Source organism: Erpetoichthys calabaricus, chromosome 5 (assembly GCF_900747795.2).
Source record: "Erpetoichthys calabaricus chromosome 5, fErpCal1.3, whole genome shotgun sequence".
NCBI classification, from domain to species: Eukaryota; Metazoa; Chordata; class Cladistia; order Polypteriformes; family Polypteridae; genus Erpetoichthys; species Erpetoichthys calabaricus.
Window position 1 is genome coordinate 32,141,967 of NC_041398.2, and position 19,926 is coordinate 32,161,892.

The 19,926-nt window shown below is 39.9% G+C and overlaps 1 protein-coding gene across 1 annotated transcript in view; it reads right to left on the reverse strand.

The window, feature by feature from the left end:
* Window positions 1–19,511, reverse strand: part of LOC114644670 (sodium- and chloride-dependent GABA transporter 2-like) — a 44,470-nt gene extending 24,959 nt beyond the window's left edge. The window contains exons 1-2 of the mRNA XM_051928520.1: window positions 19,340–19,511; window positions 13,854–13,988 (exon numbers count right to left, since the gene is read on the reverse strand). Coding sequence (XP_051784480.1) covers window positions 13,854–13,988; window positions 19,340–19,511 — 307 coding nt within the window. The remainder of the gene's footprint in view (window positions 1–13,853; window positions 13,989–19,339) is intronic.
* Window positions 19,512–19,926: the final 415 nt, after the last annotated feature.

Here is a 19,926-nt window from a genome sequence, read left to right on the forward strand (position 1 = left end):
AGCCTTCTAAGGAAGTATAGTCGGCTCTGTCCTCTCTTATACAGAGCATCAGTATTGATGGATGGATGGAAGATGAATACGTTTAAGCTGTGCAATCCATGACAAAGTTGTGGTAGCTAACTCCTTTGGCAGTATGGGTTGGTGAACAGATGAGGAAAGGCAACCTAGCAGTTAGCTGGGATATGGCTTGGCAAGATGGCACACATCGACAGCAGGGTGTGCTGCTTGATATGAAAGTGGTCCATGGTATCATACATAAGCCAAGTGAGGAGGCCTACTTTGAAAGGATGAGTAACCTCAATTGCCATGGTGAAGGCAAAACACCCTGAAATGAAAGTATCAGGCCCACCAGGTTAGGGATTGCTCAATACCCCTACACCATCAAACACTTAAACTATCAAAAGCCCTGAGATGATAGCCGAGTGGAAAACGTGGTTAAACCTAAGCAAGGTAAAATGGATTTTGATTTACAGATAGCGACATGGAATGGGAGGAATCTCAAGAAACAACTCTTAGAAGAGTTAAAAAGTGAACACAGAAGCAATTCAAGCAATATGTTGGATTGGCAAAGACATCATGAATATTAAAGACATTATAATATATTACAATGAAGGATGTCATGTTCTGGGAACTGGGTTAGGTGGTGAGAAATAGAGAGACAGGGTTTGAACTGGAGGATGAAAGGACATGCTCACTAAGAATAAGAGAGAAGTTCAATTATATATGTGTGCATGAACTAACAGAGGAAGTGGAGGAAGAAGGAAATGTTTTATGAAAGATCAGAGAGATTATATGACAACCAACACAAACCATAATAAAAGGATGAAAATTGCAGATCTAAATGCTAAAGTAGGGAATGAAGAAGAGTATTATCCGATTGTTGGAAGACACAGTCAGCATGCAGAATATTGTTGTATATTTAGGTGTATATATGTGTTTTATTGTTGTTTTTGTAAATTATGAATAATTATGTCTTATATGTATATTTGTGCTGTTATTTGGCTAATTATGCACTGTGTCTTTAAATGGCAGTATGTTCCATGTGTTTTGTGACAAATCACCACCAGGAAATAACCTCTGTCTTATAAATCTAGAGGGTTTCCCACAGTTCCTTGATAGCTTGTTTTGAATATCTAGTACACTTTTAATTCATGAAGGGAAATTGTCTTTCTGCATGACCTTTGGGGGTAAGAACACAGGGTCCCCTGGAGACCTTTTCAGGTTAAAGGCCTTGCTCAAGGGCCAACAGAGTAGGATTCCTTCCGACAGTAACAGGATTTGGACAAGAGGAGCACAAAGATTCAAGAAAATATGGGAATGAATTCAATGTGCTTTGTGATTTTCCAGACTGTTTTTTGACCTAACTTTCGGATTCTATATTGTGACTTGTTTGCTTTGGATTGCCCTTTGTGTTACAGGCAACTCCTGAAGCCCTTTTGGATCTAGCTGGGGCATTTGACAATGCGCACCCATCCCCACAATGGGCATTTTTGGAAGTACATACACCAGGGTAGAGTGCGGCAGTGATCGTAACATGGTGGTAGCCAAACTAAGGCAGAGACATGAAATGAGAAAAACAAAATGAACGAGTGTTAATATTAAGCAGGCCTTTAAAAGTAGTGTAGTGCTGCTCGCGTATGGGGATGTGGATGAACAATTTAAACAGATTGGTGGCGGAAGACTGGATATTGTTAACGAATGTAGATATTCTTCGGATATTGTAAGTTGTTGTTTTCATCTTCCGCACAATCATCACCAACAGTTTCAGCATTGTCTATTGATACGCATTTAACCATTTTGCTGTGTAACCGATCGACAATTTTCGCGTTAATTCATTTGACTTCATTCTTTCTCAGTGCTAAGAATGCCCGTGTACTAATTTCTTCGGTTGATTACCCTTTGGGATGAAATTCTTCAATCAGATTTGGACATACAGTACAGTCTCGCTTATCCAACCTTCCCTTATCCAACATTCTGTATTATCCGATGTCCCACCGCAAAAAAAAAAACAAAAAAAAACCGCATCAATCGGCAACAAGAACTACAAGTTGCGAGCGTGAGTGTAGTCTATTTTTTGTTGCTAAGTTCATTTTTTCAGTTAAATTTTTCTGTTGTTTTGTTGTAAAACATGATTACAGTGGATTATGTGGCTGGCCCTCTCTGGCGTGCGTGTCTCTCTCGTGCGCATGTGTGTGTGCGCGTGTATCTCTCTCTCGCGCAGGCGTGCGTGCGTGTGTGTGTGTGTGCGTGCGTGCGTGCGTCTCTCTCGCGCGTGTGTGTGCGTGCGTGCGTACGTCTCTCTTGCGCATGTGTGTGCGTGTGTCTCTCTTGAGTGCGTGCGTGCGTGCGTGCGTGCGTGCGTCTCTCTTTCTCTCGCGCGTGCGTGTGTGTGTGCGTGCATGTATCTCTCTTTCTCTCGTGTGTGTGTGTGCGTGTGTCTCTCTTTCTCTCGCGTGTGTGTGTGTCTCTCTCTCTTGTGCGTGCATGTGTCTGTCTGTGTCTCTCTTTCGCACTCTCTCTCTAACGCTGCACAGGGAATGCACAGGGAAAGACTGAACATGTGCAGAAATCATTGGCGCTCACAAACCGAAAAGAAAACTGGCTTGTTCCTATACCGAGTGTGTGGTCGTGCACAGATGCAAAAGTTTGGCGAACTTTTTGGTCATAACTCGATTTGTACGTGTTCAGAGATGTTCGTGAACTGAGGTTCCACTGTATTAGTCTCGTAATGTGTAAAATTATAACATAGTTTGACATTTAATAGGCTTTTTCTTAACACCTTCCATTATCCAACATTTTCGCTTATCCGACGTTCTGCCGGCCCATTTATGTTGGATAAGCGAGACTCTACTATAATAAGTCTTCTTTATTTTGGATCTTAAAGTGAGGAAAACATAAAGATTTTTAAGAGCTGAGAGAGCAGGAACTGTGTCTCGTTTCACAGAACTTGAAAAAATCTCTTGGAAATAGTGTTGTCTTGTCTCGTCTTAGGATTTTCTTTGATAATAGAGAGATGTCTTTGCATCCTTTGAACAATTACACTCCAAATTTAATCTCCCATCAACACAATTTTACCACTATGTCCAAATTAGAAACTTTGCTAAATGAAATCTGCCCAATTTTCCTCACCCCTGACCTATTTGTACTCCAGAAGAGATATTGATCAGTCTTGGGGACTAAGACAGTATTTCTATAATATATAAAACCATTTTAAAGTCCCTTCCTTTTAAAGTTCCCAGAGTACAGTGGGAAAAGGATCTCTTACTCAACATTTTAGAAAAGGAGTGGAATGCAGCCATGCACAGAATTAACTTGAGCTCCATATGTGCAAAACATACAATTATTCAACTTAAATGTTTTCATCAAGCACATCTGTCTTGTTTGAAATTGTCCAAAATGTTTCCAGGGCAAGATCCAACCTGCGAATGTTGCAATCGAGCTCTAGCCTCACTGGGCCACATGTTTTAGGCCTGCACCAAATTAACATCATTTTGGACCAAAATCTTTAAATGCCTCTCAGACAGCCTTGGTGTTCCTCCTAACCCATTAACAGCTATGTTTGGTGGACTTCCAGGTGGGCTTAAAGTGGAGAAGGACAAACAAACTGTGATTGCCTTCACTACACTATTGGCACGCAGACTTATCTTGCCCAACTCGAAGAATCCTAACTCTCCTCTGTTAAGTCAGTAGGTATCTGATGTTATATACTATTTGACATTGGAAAAAATCTAATTCCCACTTAGAGGATCTGTGCAAACCTTTTTTAAAATCTGGCAGGATCTAATCAATAAAATTTTAGAATAAGCTTTTAAATTTGTGGAAAAGACTCCTTTCTCTCTCTACTACTATTAAAAGTTTTGCTCTGGCTGTTGGCCTTCCTCTCTTTCGCATAGGTCGTAGTTGATTTGAATTTAGTTTTGTTAAGTTTGACTTGATTGTATGGAATGTTATATCCTTTTAATAAATTCAATAAATAACATTAAAAAAATAAATAAAAAAATAAAGAGTAAAAATAAAAAAGGAGTAAGAGAACTAGAAGGAATAGAGTGGACTATTCAAGAAAAATGTCAGTGGATTTAAAATGGTTTTCAGAAAGGTAGTGGAGGAAGAGGTGGGATTCAAGCAAACAATGTAAAGAGTGGTACACTGAAGAATGTAAAAAAAGCTGTTCAGAGGCATAGTGAAACAAAAAGGAGAATGAATCAATAGATAACAAGGCAAAGTACTGAAGAATACCAGACTAAAAGAAAAATGATAAACCATCTATGTAGGCTAAAAAAGAGAGCGACACATCAAGAAAAGTTACATTCATTGGAAGAGATGAATGAGGAAAGGAAGTGAGGAATGTGCATGCATTAATCAAAACGGAGAAAAGAGAGTATCAGCCATGAACAACATGCTGCAAAGATAAAGATGAAAATATAGCAAGCAGTGAAATAGAGTTGCTGAACAGGTAGAAGGAGAACTTGAAGGAGAGTTAAGCTGAGAAGGTGAACGAGATGAATTAGAAAGGGAAAGAGAGGAAAGGACAGTTCCTGAGCCACTTGTAGAAGAAATGTCTTTAGAAGAGTTTGAACAAGCTGTTGAAGAAGGAAATAATAACAAGTCTCCTGCAGAGGATGGAATCAGAGCAGAATTGTTGAATGCAAGTGGTGGGGAAGAGCAAATGCTTATCTACATGAACTTTTTGGTGGAAGTATGGAGAAAGGAAGAAACTGATAGAGTGCATTGATTGGACCATTACAAAAGGTGATAAGATGGTTGGCAATTGCTGATTGTTGACTATTGCTGGAAAAAAACAGTGAAAAAAAATTTAAAAGGATAAGCCTCAAGAGAGGTTTTGAAGGAGAGTGAAAACACCATTGAATGCATGCGTAAAAACCCGTTTTTTAATACTGTTTTATTCTATTTTTTAATTTTTACTGGTTCTGTTTTTGTTTGATTTGAAAATAATTTACAATGGAGATTATCCATAAAATTTGAAAGGAATGAGTCATGTAAATACCGATGATCGGAGCATTTTTTTCTAAATTTTTTTCCTTGTGTTTCTTGGAAAAACCTTACGTGATAGGAAAAAAATGGATATTTTCGAATTCTGTGCCCCAAAAAACATAAGGAACCGTTGAAACATTGAAGACAATTTTCAGGTCATTGAATTTTGCAGGCCTGAGTTATAGATGAATATCATTGCTGAATGTACCCTACAAAATTTTCACAAAACTGCTTGCAAGACTACTCCAGACACATACGGATGAATGCCTAGGTGACTACAAGTGTGGTTTTAGGAAGGATAGGGATAGGGATAGGGATAGATCTCCTATACACCCTGTTTTTTGCATTAAGAAACATATAATGAACACAATGTGAGAACCCATGAGTCATTCATAGATTTACAACAAGCATATGACGAAGTAAAAAGGAGTAAAATACTACCAATTATACTAGAATCCAGTTGCCCATCAAAACTTATCAGACTGGTAAAAATGACAGTGACAAAAAATATAAATAATGTTAAAGTGGGGCGGAGTGGTGGCTCTGAGGCTAAGGAGCTGCGCTGGTATCCCATCACTGCCAAAAAGGCCACTGCTCTGCTGGGCCCTTGAGCAAGGCCCTTAACCTGTAATTGCTCCAGGGGCGCTGTACAATGGCTGACCCTGCACTCTGACCCCAAGGGGTATGCGAAAACTACCAAATTCCTAATACAAGAAATTGTATAAGGTGAAATAAAGAACAAAAAAAAAAAAAAAGTGCGAGGAAAGTATATCAGGTTGGTTTAAAACTTACACTGGAGTTCGTCAGGGAGGTGTACTCTCAACAATGCCTTAAACGTGTGTTAGAGAAAGCAAAGGCGCACTCTTTCATCTATTATTACAGAGAGGTGCATATCTCTGCAGCCTGGATACTTCAGCTAGCACCTCCAAGTAAGTGGAGCTATCTTACTTGACAGTCCTTGGCTTTATTTGAGTCAGATAACCCTCTCACAACCCTAACCTTAACCATAGCATAGCCAGGTAGAACTCTGGAGGTCTGCAACTGGGTTCAGTTGATGCCTATTGGAGTCAACTACACCTACTTGGAGCTCCAATGTGGAAGTTCTGGGCTGTAGAAATATACACTTAGATGATGTGGTCATTGTTATAATACTCTGAGAGAAGGTGTAAGAAGAAGAAGTAGGTTTTAAAATGAAAGACCAGAAAACCAAGTACATGCCATCGCTAAAGAGGTGGACTGGAAGTTAATACTATATAATAGATAGTCAAAACTTTGAACAAGGTGATACATTTAAATATTCAGGTTTAGTAGTTGACAGAAAAGGAAGTATAAATGCTGAAATAAGGGAAAGACTTGCAGTTGCAAATAGGTGTTACTTTGCGCTCCAGAATATTTTAAAGTCAGTGATGGCAAACAGGATGACACAGATTAAGATATATAAAACAGTAATAACACCAGTGATTTTATATGGACCAAGGAGCTAGAAAGGAAGCTGGAAGCATTTGAAAGAAATATTATGAAGAGGATTTTCAGAACAGTGTTTGGAGATGGAAGTTGGAGTGTCAGAACAAAGCAAGAGTGGAGATTATTATATGGCAAACCTGATTTAGTGGCTGAAATTAAATCAGCAAGAATAAGATGAATAGGGCATGAAAGGACAAAAGAGAAGAGAAGTGTCAAGAACAATTACGTAGGAGTTCCAGATGGAGGAAGAGGCAAAGGCCAACCAAGGAAGACATGGAGGGATGAAGTTCTAAAGGATTTGGAAGAACACGGGTATCCGGACTGGAAGAGGAAAGTAGGGGACAGACATTAATGGGCATCTATGACAAGGGAGGCCAAGGTTCTTCATTGACTTATACCACCAAGGTGTAAGTAATGCTTAAAGATGCTAAAAGTCAGTGTCAGATTTTATAACATATTCTATGGGCAGGTGGTCAGGCCAGGTAGAAAAGGAAAACTGAAAGCTGTAGGTATATTATTATTAATATCTTTCCTTAAAATCCTGCTCTATTCACTAATGGGGCTACCATGTGGGTGTAATAGTTCACCTGATGGATAAAGTCCTCCTCACTATATGAGCAGTACCAAGGAGGACGATCTTGTTGACCTGTTGTATCTTAATATTACCAGGGTTTTTGTTTGTGTAGTTTTCCATCTCTTTCTTGACTAGTCTGAAAGCATCTATTACCTCTGGTATTATTGCTGTTTTCATACCTCACATTTTCTCAATTTCTACTTTTAGATTTTTATATTTGGAGAGAAATTCTGTAGTTTTTAGAGGGATATTTCTTTAAGTGGGGACAAACATGTCAATGAGCAGACAAGATCTCTCCTTCTTATTCTTCACTACTATATTGGGTCTTTTAGTCTTGATTTCTTTATTCATTTTGCATTGTAATATCCCATAACAACATGGGTTAAATAGAGACAAGAGTTTCATAACTAGATATGAGGATTGTTTGCATCTCTCGGACTGACCCACAACCTGACTACAGATGCACATTGTATTGAAAAACTTCAAAAGATATTGCTGGACAATTATCTTATCAAAAGATCTTGAGTATACATTGTTCTCCTCTCTTGCTAAATGAATCTTAGCCTGAAGAGGTCTATTAATTTTTTACATTTAAGATGTCTCACTTAAAGGTTTTCCAATGCCGTATTTGTCCTGGTGTCCATATAAGCACAGGGAACTCCAGTTTCTGTTTTAGGTCTTACCTGAAGAAGGGGTCTGAGTTGCCTCAAAAGCTTGCATATTGTAATCTTTTTAGTTAGCCAATACAAAGTTTAATTTTGCTTGACTTCCCACTCATATCCCATAATATAGTCTCCTGATCATTTTCAGTTACCATTGACGGCTTGTGCTCGTAACATTTTGCCTTTGACTTGGATGTTATATTGTGTTTGCATATTGCCCAATGGAGGTATGCTGCTGTTTTCTTATGTCTTTGTACGTATTCCGTTTTGGCTACTTCTGAGCTGCCAGAGACTAGATGGTCTTTTGCCTCTTCTTGTTTGTTGCGTATCCTATACATCGCATTAGTGCCGCCTTTCAAGATCTTGTTTTGGTAATAATTGGTTTTGACGCATTAGTCTTGAGCAGCAATGATGAGCCCTTCAGTTTCTGACTTTAGGCCGGCTGTTTGTTTGGGCTTGGTCCACATCTTTGTCATTTATTTGTTTCAGGTAATCTCCATGTAAAGATTTTTCTTCCCATATTCTCTTTAATTTTTCTAGTGCTTGATGTTTGGCTTTCATTTTTGTTCTTCTATTATTATTATTATTAGTAGTAGTAGTAGTAGAAGTATCACTGTTATTGTTGTTGTTGTTATGTATAACTAATAACAATACCCAATTAATAATAACTACTCTATATATCAGTTTGTTTTTTTTTTTCTAAAATTATCTTCTACAGAGCATAGCCATTATTTTTCAGCTGAACTGTTTCCGTGTTGTGAAAGGTTTTTTTTAACACTCCTCACTATTATACAGAAATATACTGTATATTGAATTAGTCAAATGAATTAAGTTGAATCTGTGGTAACTCTTCAAAACTATTCATTCATTCATTTCCTTTAGTGTTTAGTTTTGCTAAACATGAGAATCAGAGCCTAGACAAGCAGCAAATTCAAGAAGAAGACAGGGTGGTACACCATTGTAGGTCCATACAAAGCCAGTTTAGGGTCAACAGTACTGTGACAGGTACATTTTTGAAGATGAATGGACACTAGCGTACCAAGATAAAACCAACAGACAAGAGATTCAAATCTATACAGCTGTGAAGCAGTGGGGTCACCGTGCTACCTCTTTCACTAAATATTTTCACATTAAAGGAATACTCTAGAAAAAAAAAGCACATTTTTTTATCTGGTTCATTTCATGCATAGTCTACGTTTTTAGATTACGTAATACAAAGAGATCAACATCATCACCAGTTTAGCAGCCATTTCACGTGTTTTTTCGGGTTGCCCCCATATCTTTTTCCTCCAATCTTCATGGTCCTACTTTATACATCATCTGACAAGACCTCCTTCCATGTCTTCTTTGGGCTCAACCTTGGTCTCATCAGTTACTGTATATCCTTTACATTGTGACAGATGTCCAGGGACCTTGCCCCACCGTGACGCTGTGAGAAGGGAAGGAGCGGGAGAAGGGCAGTGTTTTCCCTGGAATGGAAGAGAGCAGCCACCCTGGATTGTGTTGGGGCCATGGACCTGGGGAGCTCAACCCTGTGGAGCAACGTGGCCACCACCAGGGGATGCCTGGGCAGTTCCGGAACTGTGGTTCGCAGCACTTCCGCCACACCCAGAAGTGCTACCAGAGGAGGAGCTGAACGACTTAACGAGCCCATCTGGGCTGTGATGCAGTCACACCCGGAAGTGCAGCCTAATTAGGCTAATTACCACTTGAAGCACTTCCGGGTGGGATTTAAGTGGAGCCTGCAGCCACCACTCAAGGAGCCAGAGTCGGGTGGAAGTGGACAGAGTTTGGAAGGGAGGAGTGGAGGCGACAGACAGACAGACAGACAAAGGAAAGAAGTCTGAAGGACTGATTGATGGTGATTGGTGCACTGTTTGGGGTGTTATTGTGTGTTACATAATAAAACGTGTGTGTTAAGGACATTCTTTGTCTGCCTGTTTATGTCCGGGTCCAAATATTTCACAACACTAAGACTTTCTCTTTAATCAGTAATCAGCTGCTCCTAACTCCTGATCATTTTCATCTCTGCTCTTTCAAGCTTTGCTTCATGTTCTGCTCCAGCCCCTCTCTCCCTCAACTCAATCTGCACTCAACATGTGACCTAAGTAACAGAATTTGAGTACTTTTTCCAAAACAACTCCCCTGCTAATTTCTACATTTTCATGCATACGTCACCATTCTGCGCCCCTCTGACATACACTTCTGCAAATAAGGGTCACAAACCACCCTTTATAGCGCCACATTTATTATACAACCACTTCTGGCAAACCATACATTAGATCAACTTTCTTCCACCATCTTTACCAAAACCCCAGCATGGCCATACATGCCTACTCCCCCTCACATCATCACCTCTGTCTTTTTTGCATTTGCAATATCTTAACGTCTTCCAAACTAGCTTATAACTTTTGTATCCTTTTCATCATTTTTGCTTCACTTTTTTCCGTAAGTATGAAAGCATCTGTGTAACAGAGCTCCCAGGGCAATCCTTTACAAGCTTCTCTGGTCACCACCTCCATTACTTTCAGGGGAATCAACGGACTCAGAACACTACAGAACATTCACTACACCCATCTGCTGTCCTGACCACAGTTTATGTTTCCTCCTAGCCTGACATCACTACAAACACTAACCAGTTGTCCACACCTAGTGTTCTCAATGCTCACTTCATTACCTCATATCATACTGTCACACTCCTTCTCCAAACCTACAAAAGCATAATGCAGTTTCTTCCCCTTTGCCTGTTGCTTTTCCAACATTTTCCTGACAACAAAGATCACATTTGTTGTTTCCGTCCCAGGCATGAAAAGAAACTGCACTTTGCTATCTTTCCCCTGATCACTGACTGTTTTCTCCAGCACTTCATTACCTGCTCCAAATGCTTGATCACTCCAGATGGCCCACACTCTAATGTGTTCCACTTATTTCTCTTTACTGGACTGAGCACAACCCCTGCCGTCAACATTTCTAATACCAGCTCATTTGTGTCCTGCGATCTTACAGCTCAATGCAATTTGCTCACATAAAACATATCCCATTTGTAATCTTAATTCAGCAAATTCTCTGTGTACTTCTTCCAAGATATCCTTAATCCTGTTACTATCAATTACGATTTTTTCCTTAGTATTTTAGAAGCAATGCACACCTATTACATCCTGTCTTTCTTCTGCCATCTGCAGCTCACTTACAAACTCCCGTCGTTTAGTTTCTCGAACTCAACTTCTTTTCTAGCATTTAACTTTACTTCCTTATAGATTTTCCTGTCACCTTCTTTTTTGTGGCTACTTCTAGCATCTTCTCTCTCTCAAGATCCTCATCTCCACCTCATTATTTCACCATCATGTTTCTTTTTGTCTTGGTGGTATTTTTGTCCAATTGTTGCCTTCTTCTATAGTTTTCAACCAGACATTCATCATCACCACACAATTTACACCCAATGCTTCTGAAACCTCATTGCCACCCATGTTATGTCAGATTTACCTCTCATGCCCTCTTCCTTCAACTTTCAACCTCAGAACTTATTCCCTCTTATTTTCCACATTTTTGCTATCCTTTGATCAACTCTCTTCACAAACAAATGATCTTTACATGATCAAATGAAAATGCCCCTGCTTATTTTCCTTCTTCTTAAACATGGTGTTGCACACAGTCATTTCCAGCACAATACCAAACTCAAGAGTTCTCTGAACCTCAGCATTCCTGGTTGTGAAGCTAAAGCCCCAATGGGCTCCCTTATAATAATCAACATGTCCATTCAAGTCACCACTTTACCCTGAGACACCCTGTCAACTTGGCTGAAAACTCACTATTTTCTTCATCACTTCTTCAAACCATATGGCACATATTCCAAGGCTATTTCATCTGTCATTTGCCAGCAATCATCTGAGCCTCTGCAACCTGCTCATTTATCTTCTTTTCTTCCACCACTTTTTCTTCCCATTTCTGTGTCCCCAGAATTGCCATCACTGCTTTCCTGCCAGAAGAATGTGTATTTTCCACTATTCCTACTAAGCATTATAAAACTTTACATCTTATTTCATCAGATTTTCCCATCATACTCCCAATATTACAAGTCACAGTCCTTAAACTCTCTCCCTCACAACCTAACCTTCATGTCCAAACCAGCCTCATCATACTGTGTCAGGTCTGAGAACATCATTAATTAGGTTTCTGCCTGTGGTTTTTTCAGGTTCTACAATGTTTTTTTGGTATTTGACGGTAGATGGTGGCACCCATGTGATACTGTGGACTGTAACACTCATCTTTGTGTGTCATCATCAAAGAGGTATTGGGGCAGATATTATAAAAAATCTATCAATAATAGATACATGAAAGTATGGTGTAATAGCCTCCATAATTTCTTTCAACATTACAAGTCTTGTTTTATAGACTGTAACACCCTAAACAACAAATTGCTACAGTGTGTGGTAAATCAAACAGGTACTGGGCCTTTAATTACGTTTGCCACTAACTGGCTTGATATTAATGAGTGATTTCCCAACAAGAATGATGTCTGACCAAATAGTAATGAATGATAAATTAATTTGTAAATTTTGAGAAACACAAGATCTGATGCATGGAGTTTTAATCATTTAATGACTTTTATAACTATTTGAACGTGCATGAATAATATTTTTAAGCACTATAGAATATATTGTTTGTAATGACCTAATTCTTCTTTTTTTGACTGCTCCCATTAAGGGGTTGCCACAGCTGATCATCTTTTTCCATCTCTTCCTGTCCTCCACATCTTGCTCTCTCACACCCAACACCCACCTGTCCTCTCTCACCACATCCATTAACCTTTTCCTCGCAGCTCTATCCTTAAAAGCCTTTCCAAAAATACCTAGCATCTCTCCTCTGCCCCATTCAAACCAACACAATCTCGCCTCTCTGACTTTGTCTCCCAACCGTCCAACTTGAGCTGACCCGCTAATGTACTCATTTCTAATTCTTTCCATCCTCATCAAGCCCAGTGCAAATTTTAACATCTTTAACTCTGCTACCTCCAGCTCTGTCTCCTGCTTTCTGCTTTCCATATAACATAGCTGGTCTCACTTCCGTCCTGTAGACCTTCCCTTTCACTCTTGCTGATACCCGTCTGTCACAAATCACTCCTGACACTCTTCTCCACCCATTCCACCCTGCCTGCACTCTCTTTTTCACCTCTCTTCCACAATCCCCATTTCTCTGTACTGTTGTTTCCAAGTATTTAAACTCATCCACCTTCGCCAACTCTACTCCCTGAATCTTCACCATTCCACTGACCTCCCCCTCATTTACACACATGTATTCTGCCTTAGTCCTACTGATCTTCATTCCTCTCCTCTCCAGAGCATATCTCCACCTCTCCAGAGTCTCCTCAACCTGCTCCCTACTATCTCTACAGATCACAATGTCATCAGCAAACATCATAGTCCACGGGGATTCCTGTCTAATCTCATCTGTCAACCTGTCCATCGTCATTGCAAATAAGAAAGGGTTCAGAGCCGATCCCTGATGTAATCCCACCTCCACCTTGAATGCATCTGTTGCTCCCACCGCAGACCTCACCATGGTCACACTTCTCTCGTACATATCCTGTACAACTCTTACGTACTTCTCTGCCACTCCCGTCTTCCTCATACAATACCACAGCTCCTCTTGAGGCACCCTGTCATATGCTTTCTCCAGGTCCACAAAGACATGATAAAACTCCTTCTGGCCTTCTCTTAACTTCTCCATCAACATCATCAGAGCAAATATTGCATCTGTGGTGCTCTTTTCTGGCATGAAACATATGGCATGTAATGACTTACTAATGAAAATTATTATAAAATGTTGCCAGTATATGAATTACCATTTAATGACATTTAAATATTTGAATGGATAATCATCTTTTAAACATTATATAATGTACTGTATTTTAATGAAAGTTATCATAAAGGGTTACCAGGTGCTTTGTGTTTGGCTATATTTACAAACCTTCATTGCTGTTTTTAGGTAAAAACCCTTTTGTGGTTTCAGTGTCATTGAGGGCAACAGGTGCTGATACTGTTAAATTAAACAAATGCAAAAGAAAAAAAAATTGCATTTATCTTAATTTTCAAATACTGATGCACACAGTACCCTTCTTTAAACTCCTTAAAAATGATAAACAAGCACCTTTAGCATCTCACCTTTAAAGAGCGGGCAGATGTTCCTCCAGGAGATTATTCCAGATTTACGGGTGTACTGTCCCAATGCTGTTTCCATGAGGAAAAGGGGAACACCACAGGTGATCATGAAAAACAAATAGGGAACTAAGAAGACCCCTGCATGTAGGACAAAAGAAAATTTAGGATGCAAGCCTTAATGTCCACTCAGTTAACAAATTCATTCTGTCATCATGGACACTGTCAGAGAGCTGACCATATGCTTTGTTTACTGCAACTGAAGTCTTCAAATCGTTAATCATGGAGTCCATCTGACACCGAGACACAAAGGTGTGCAGACAGATACAAAACCTTATGGACATTGGGGGTGTCAGCAAATGTCTATCCAAAATGGTGCCCCACTGAGATCACTGTCAGAATGTTAAAAGTTATAAACAAAAAGAGAACAAAAGTCTAAAAAAGAAAATAAAAGTCTGAATCTTAAACATCCAAAACCCAGATTTATCATATGGGGTAACATAAATAAGGCCCAGTGTCATATGGGAGGGACATTCTGGCTACCACAATGTACTCCTGCTTCACTAGAGATTCTTAACACAAGAATTACCAGAGCTTACGAAAAAAACTCGTAGATCCGGCCCACCTTAAATCCCATTGCACCTCTCCATCAGCATCTTTTGTCCTGTAAATGTGCCGATAAAGACAAGCAGCAAGCAGCCTGCTATTCCATCCACCCACCGCCACAGAACGTTCACAGCTCATGCCTTGATTGATTATCTGGGAGTGAAGTGCTGGAGTTTTGGAGTGGAAATAATAGATCGTTATTTGGAACACATGCATTTCATGTGTGTGTCGTTTCTACAATAATCTGTGTAAACACATTGTTAAAACAGAAACGTTTTTCATATTTTAGTAGTAAATGACAAAATGTTGGCATAAACTATATGAGGCATGAGCGGAGAACTTTGTGTACGTTGTGCGTGTAGTGTAGTCAAGACTGCCAAAATACCATTTACCCCTTACTGCAATGCCTCATCAGACGAAGGTCATGTAAATTGCTTTGTTTACTGCGCTTCAGTAAAAAGATAAATTTCTCCCTTTCTGATGAACAAAATCTATCTAACAATCTATCTACTGTCAGGTCTATAAGTATTTGTACAGCGACACAATTTTCATAATTTCAGGTCTGTTTGCAACCACTTGAAATAAAGCAATCAAGATGTGATTGAAGTGTAGACTTTCAGCTTTAATTTAAGAGGTTTACCAAAAATATTGTAGGAGCCATTTAGGAATGACAGCCATTTTTATACATGGTCTTCCTATTTTCAATGGCTCAAAAGCCTTTGGAGAAACTAACATAATCATAAATGTCAGGATCATTTTCAATATTTGGTTGAAAATCCTAAACAGTCAATGACTGCCTGAAGTCTTAACCCAAGGCCACCTCCAAGTGCTGGGTTTCCACTCAAGAGATGCTTTGCCAGGCCTTTACTGCAGCTGTCTTCAGTTGCTGCCTGTTTGTTGGACTTTCTGCCATCAGTTTTGTCTTCAGCAAGTGAAATGCAAGTCCACTTGGGTTGAGGTTAATTGATTGACTTGGCCTTTGAAGAATCTTCCACTTCTTTGCTTTGAAAAGCACTTGGTTTGCTGTCACAGTATGCTTTGGCTCATTGTCCATTGTGGGAAGCAGCCCGGACACAGACAGATGGACACCGTTTTAACTCCCAACACACTTTTATTTACACAGTATAAAAAGTGTACAAACCCAGTGCCGCAGCACCAATCATCCCACAAGTCCAGGCCAAAACCACACTCTGCCATTCCTCTCTTCAGGCCACCTCTTTCCTCTCCCAGACCTCGTCCTCTTCCACCTGACTACAGTCCTGAATGAAGGGAGGCGGCCCCTTTTATTGTCCCCCGGATGTGCTCCAGGTGTGCTCCGGCAATCTTCCACCGATACGCCCCAGTGTGGCGGAAGTGCCAGCTGTATCCCCGAAAGCACTCCGGGTGTCCCTGCTCCTCTTCCCCCCAGCACTTCCTGGTGTGGCGGAAGTGCTGAGGTCCAGGGCTCTCCAGGCATTGGGGTGCCCCCTGGCGGTGACCACAGGACCCTACAGGGTTGGGCTTCACAGCCCTGTGCCCGTGGTCCCCAACACAACCAGGGCGGACACCGCCTCGTGGTCTGGAGGAGGCATGAGCCCTCCTCCGGTCCTCTTGGGTGTCCCAGGTGAGTACCACCCCCAGCCACGTGCCACACCATCTGTACTGTGAAGCGTCGTCCTATCATTTCTGCAGTATTTGTCTGAATCTGAGCTGATAGTATAGCTCTATACACTTCAGAATTCATCCTGCTACTTCTGTCAGCAGTCATATCATCAGTAAACATCAGTGACTGACTTCCATTCACAGTCATGCAAGATCAGGCCATAAAGCTGCCTCCACATGTTTCACAGAGCATGAGGTATTCATCAGATTATGAGCTACTTCTTTTCTTCTCCATAGTCTTCACTAGCCATCATTCTCATATATACTGATCTTAGTTTCCTTTGACTAAAGAAAATTGTTCCAAAACAGGACAAGCTTTTAAAAAAAAGTTTTCTGGCAAAGTCTAATCTCTTCTTCCAATGCTTGAGGATTACCAGGGATTTGCACCTTGTGGTAAACCCTCTGTCTTTACTTTCTTGAAGTCTTCTTTTGATTGTAGACTTTGGCGATGATAGGTCCACCCCCTGGAGAGTGCTGTTGGTTTGGCTAAATGTTTAGAAGTTCAGAATTCTGCAATCATCCAGCACTGTTGTCTTCTGTAGTTTTCCAGACCTTCTGGTGTTGCTGAGTTCACCAGTGTGTTCCTTCTTTTAAAGAATGTACCAAATGGTTGATTTGACCACTCCTGGGGCCTCATGTATAACGCTGTGCGTAGAACTCACACTATAACATGGCGTAAGCACAAAAGTGGGAATGTGTGTACGCACAGAAAAATCCAGATGCAGGAATCTGTACGTACGCAAACTTTCACGTTCTTCCACTACATAAATCCTGATCAGCGTGAAAAGTAACGCACGTGCACGTGCCTTCTGTCCTGTCCCAACTCCTCCCAGAATTACGCCTCCTTGAATATGCAAATCAATATAAATAGCCTTCTGAGAAAAGACAATGGGAAAAGCACGGGGGAAAATATAAGAATTTCAGCGAATACCAAGTGGAGGCAAAGGAAAACCCTACTATTTGTTGGTTTAAACAGTGGTATAATCAACAAAAGGAAGTTGATCGAGTGACAGAGTGTCGGGGAAACTTGAAACCTCAAGTTCATAAAAAAGCACAGTGCCCGAAATAAAACAGAAATCACATGCCAAAGTCGCCGCGAAAAGGCAAGTCGTAGCCCACTGTCTGAGTGTCATATGAAAGCTTATTAGGGTACAGACAAAAAAATAGGCACACAGTGGGGAAAAAAGCACGAAATGTCAACTTTAATCTCGAAATTTCCACTTTAATGACGTAGTTTATTTTGCCAATAAAGTAGAACATCATAAACTTCATCTTAAATCGTTTAATTTACTAGTTTCTCAAATCCCATTGTAACTAAAGTAGGACGTTAAATGCTTTGTTCTGTATTTGATCTTCTTTGTGCTCTGTGTGTGAATCACTAACTGCTTCTTAAACGGGATTTCTCTTTCTCCGACAGGACACATTATCCATTACATTTGTGATATTACAGCTCTCTGAATAATTAAAATACTGAGATGTATACGTGATATCGTTTTCATGATGATAGAAATGAAAGTATGTTATTAAACATGGGAACACGGTGGCGCAGTGCTTGTTCATATCTCACGCAAGAGGTTTGCTGCACCACGCGCGACCTTCAATGACATAATTTATCACAGCAGTACTGTCTCTTTCAAACGTACGTTTGAATTTCCGTGCTTCCGTTATCTCTAACCTGCTCTGCATGTGTACCGCGCCAACATTTTTCAATTCTTTATAACGTTCTACTTTGTCATCTACTCTTTGTTTTATTTCAGGCCCCAGGCCCGCTTAAATCTCTTGGCACAAAGACTCTTCTCGTGGGACGTGAAAGTGTCTCTCTGAGAAAATCACGTCTCATCTCCTTCCAACCTTCCAAGATATTTTTTTATAATGGAGAGATTTTGCAAATTATTTTTCTTTAATCATTTTTCATGAATTGGAAGCTTCTTTAAAAGTATTACATAATATATCTTCTTTACAGAATTATTTGAATACTAAAAACAATTATATTTTGGTCTCTATTTTTGCTGTTCATGTTGTTATGGGATTAGAACTCGGTCGCTGCGAGAAAGAAATATTGTCGACAGAACGGCAAGCTTACACCAATACTTCCTCACCCTGATCGTCAAGGCCACTCCTTTGCAAGAGTAAACAAGTAAAGTCGGCACACATATTTACACCCTCCACTCACTGGAAGAGGCAAGTAGGGGCAATCCGATGCGTCTCTCACTTGTATGCTCCTATATCACACTATATTCTCTCCATCATTGCTGTATGTGCCTTAATTGGAATTGCTTAACCACTGATTATGGTGAAATTTGTTACTTAATTGCACCAGTTTTGACAGATTATTCTGTTATCATCAATACTGAACACGTATGCAAAATTTTAAGAAATTCACTTTGCCAGAAGTGAGTTTAAAATCAGTTGCAAGATTTGACCCAGACAGAGTCAAGTTAAATAAAATCGTTCAATAATAACAAAAATGGCTCTCATTCCTAAACGGAACATATGATATTTTTGGTAAACCACTTAAATTAAAGCTGAAAGTCTACACGTCAATCACATCATGATTGCTTTATTTCAAATCCATTGTGGTGGCATACAGAGCTGAAATTATGAAAATTGTGTCGCTGTACAAATACTTATGGACCTGACAGTAGTTAGATTGTTAGAGAGCATTTTGTTCATCAGTAAAGGATAAATTTATCTTTTTACTGATGTTCATGTTCAGTAAACAAAGCAAATTTAGGTGACCTTTGTTTGTTGATGCACTACAGTAAGATGTAAATGGTATTTTGGGAGTCTTGACCTCTTCTTGTAAGTAAGGAGCCTACTGGACTCCTCATGCCCCTTCGTGTAAATTGTGTTTATTATGGGGCACAGGCTTACAGTAAGTACTGAAATGTCCCTACATATCCTCTGGACCTTCAAATTCTAGCTGTTATGAATCTGTGTTGCAAGCTTTATAGATTTGAAGTGAACATGAAAACCCGGCTGAAAGTTAGTTTTGTGGACTGTTTCAAAATAGTAATGAAAAAGAATTCATCATGTAAGTGAAAATCTACCCTGTTAATATAATCCAAATATATGACACCTTTGCTTTGTGATGGCCTAGGTTTCCATAATTATACTGAACATTTGAAGACCCCACAGGCCAAGTCAATGTTTATAAATCCCAAGATGACCTTCTTATCTTACACGTTAGACATTTTTAGGTATGGAAAGATCTTTACTTTCTTGTTTGAACACTTTTCCCTCACCTCCTCCATTCTTGTAGCACAGATAAGGAAACCTCCAGACGTTTCCCAGGCCCACAATGTTTCCAGCAACAGCCAAAAAGTATTCGGCCTTCTTCGCCCACTGGCTTCTCTTGTTCTCTTTAGTCTCTGCTTCAGTGTTGATCTTATTAAGCTGTAGTGAAGTGTTGTCCATGGTTCCTATGCTAAAAATTCCAAAATAGCATGCGGGATAAGAAATATGAAAGAAACAGAGCAGAAGCAGTTCTATTCATTGATATGACGGCACATCGTAATGTCTCTCCATAGAGCCTGGAGTGCAACTCAATGCCTGGCTGTGGCAGCCTGTGTGTGAACTTTGCATGTCTCCTGCTCAGTCTGCCACTATCCGAAGTCACATTTTTAGGAAAACTGGTGACACTAAACAGCCCCAGTGTATCTGCAGAAAATTATTTATGTTTAGGGTGACATTAAAATTAAAGAACATTAATAGAGACTGAGAAACCTATCAGTTAGCTAAATATACCGAACTGGTAAAGTCTAAGATTGTGAGGTTGAATACAGAAGACAATAGTATGATTAAACCCTTATTGTAGTTGGCACCTTATTTT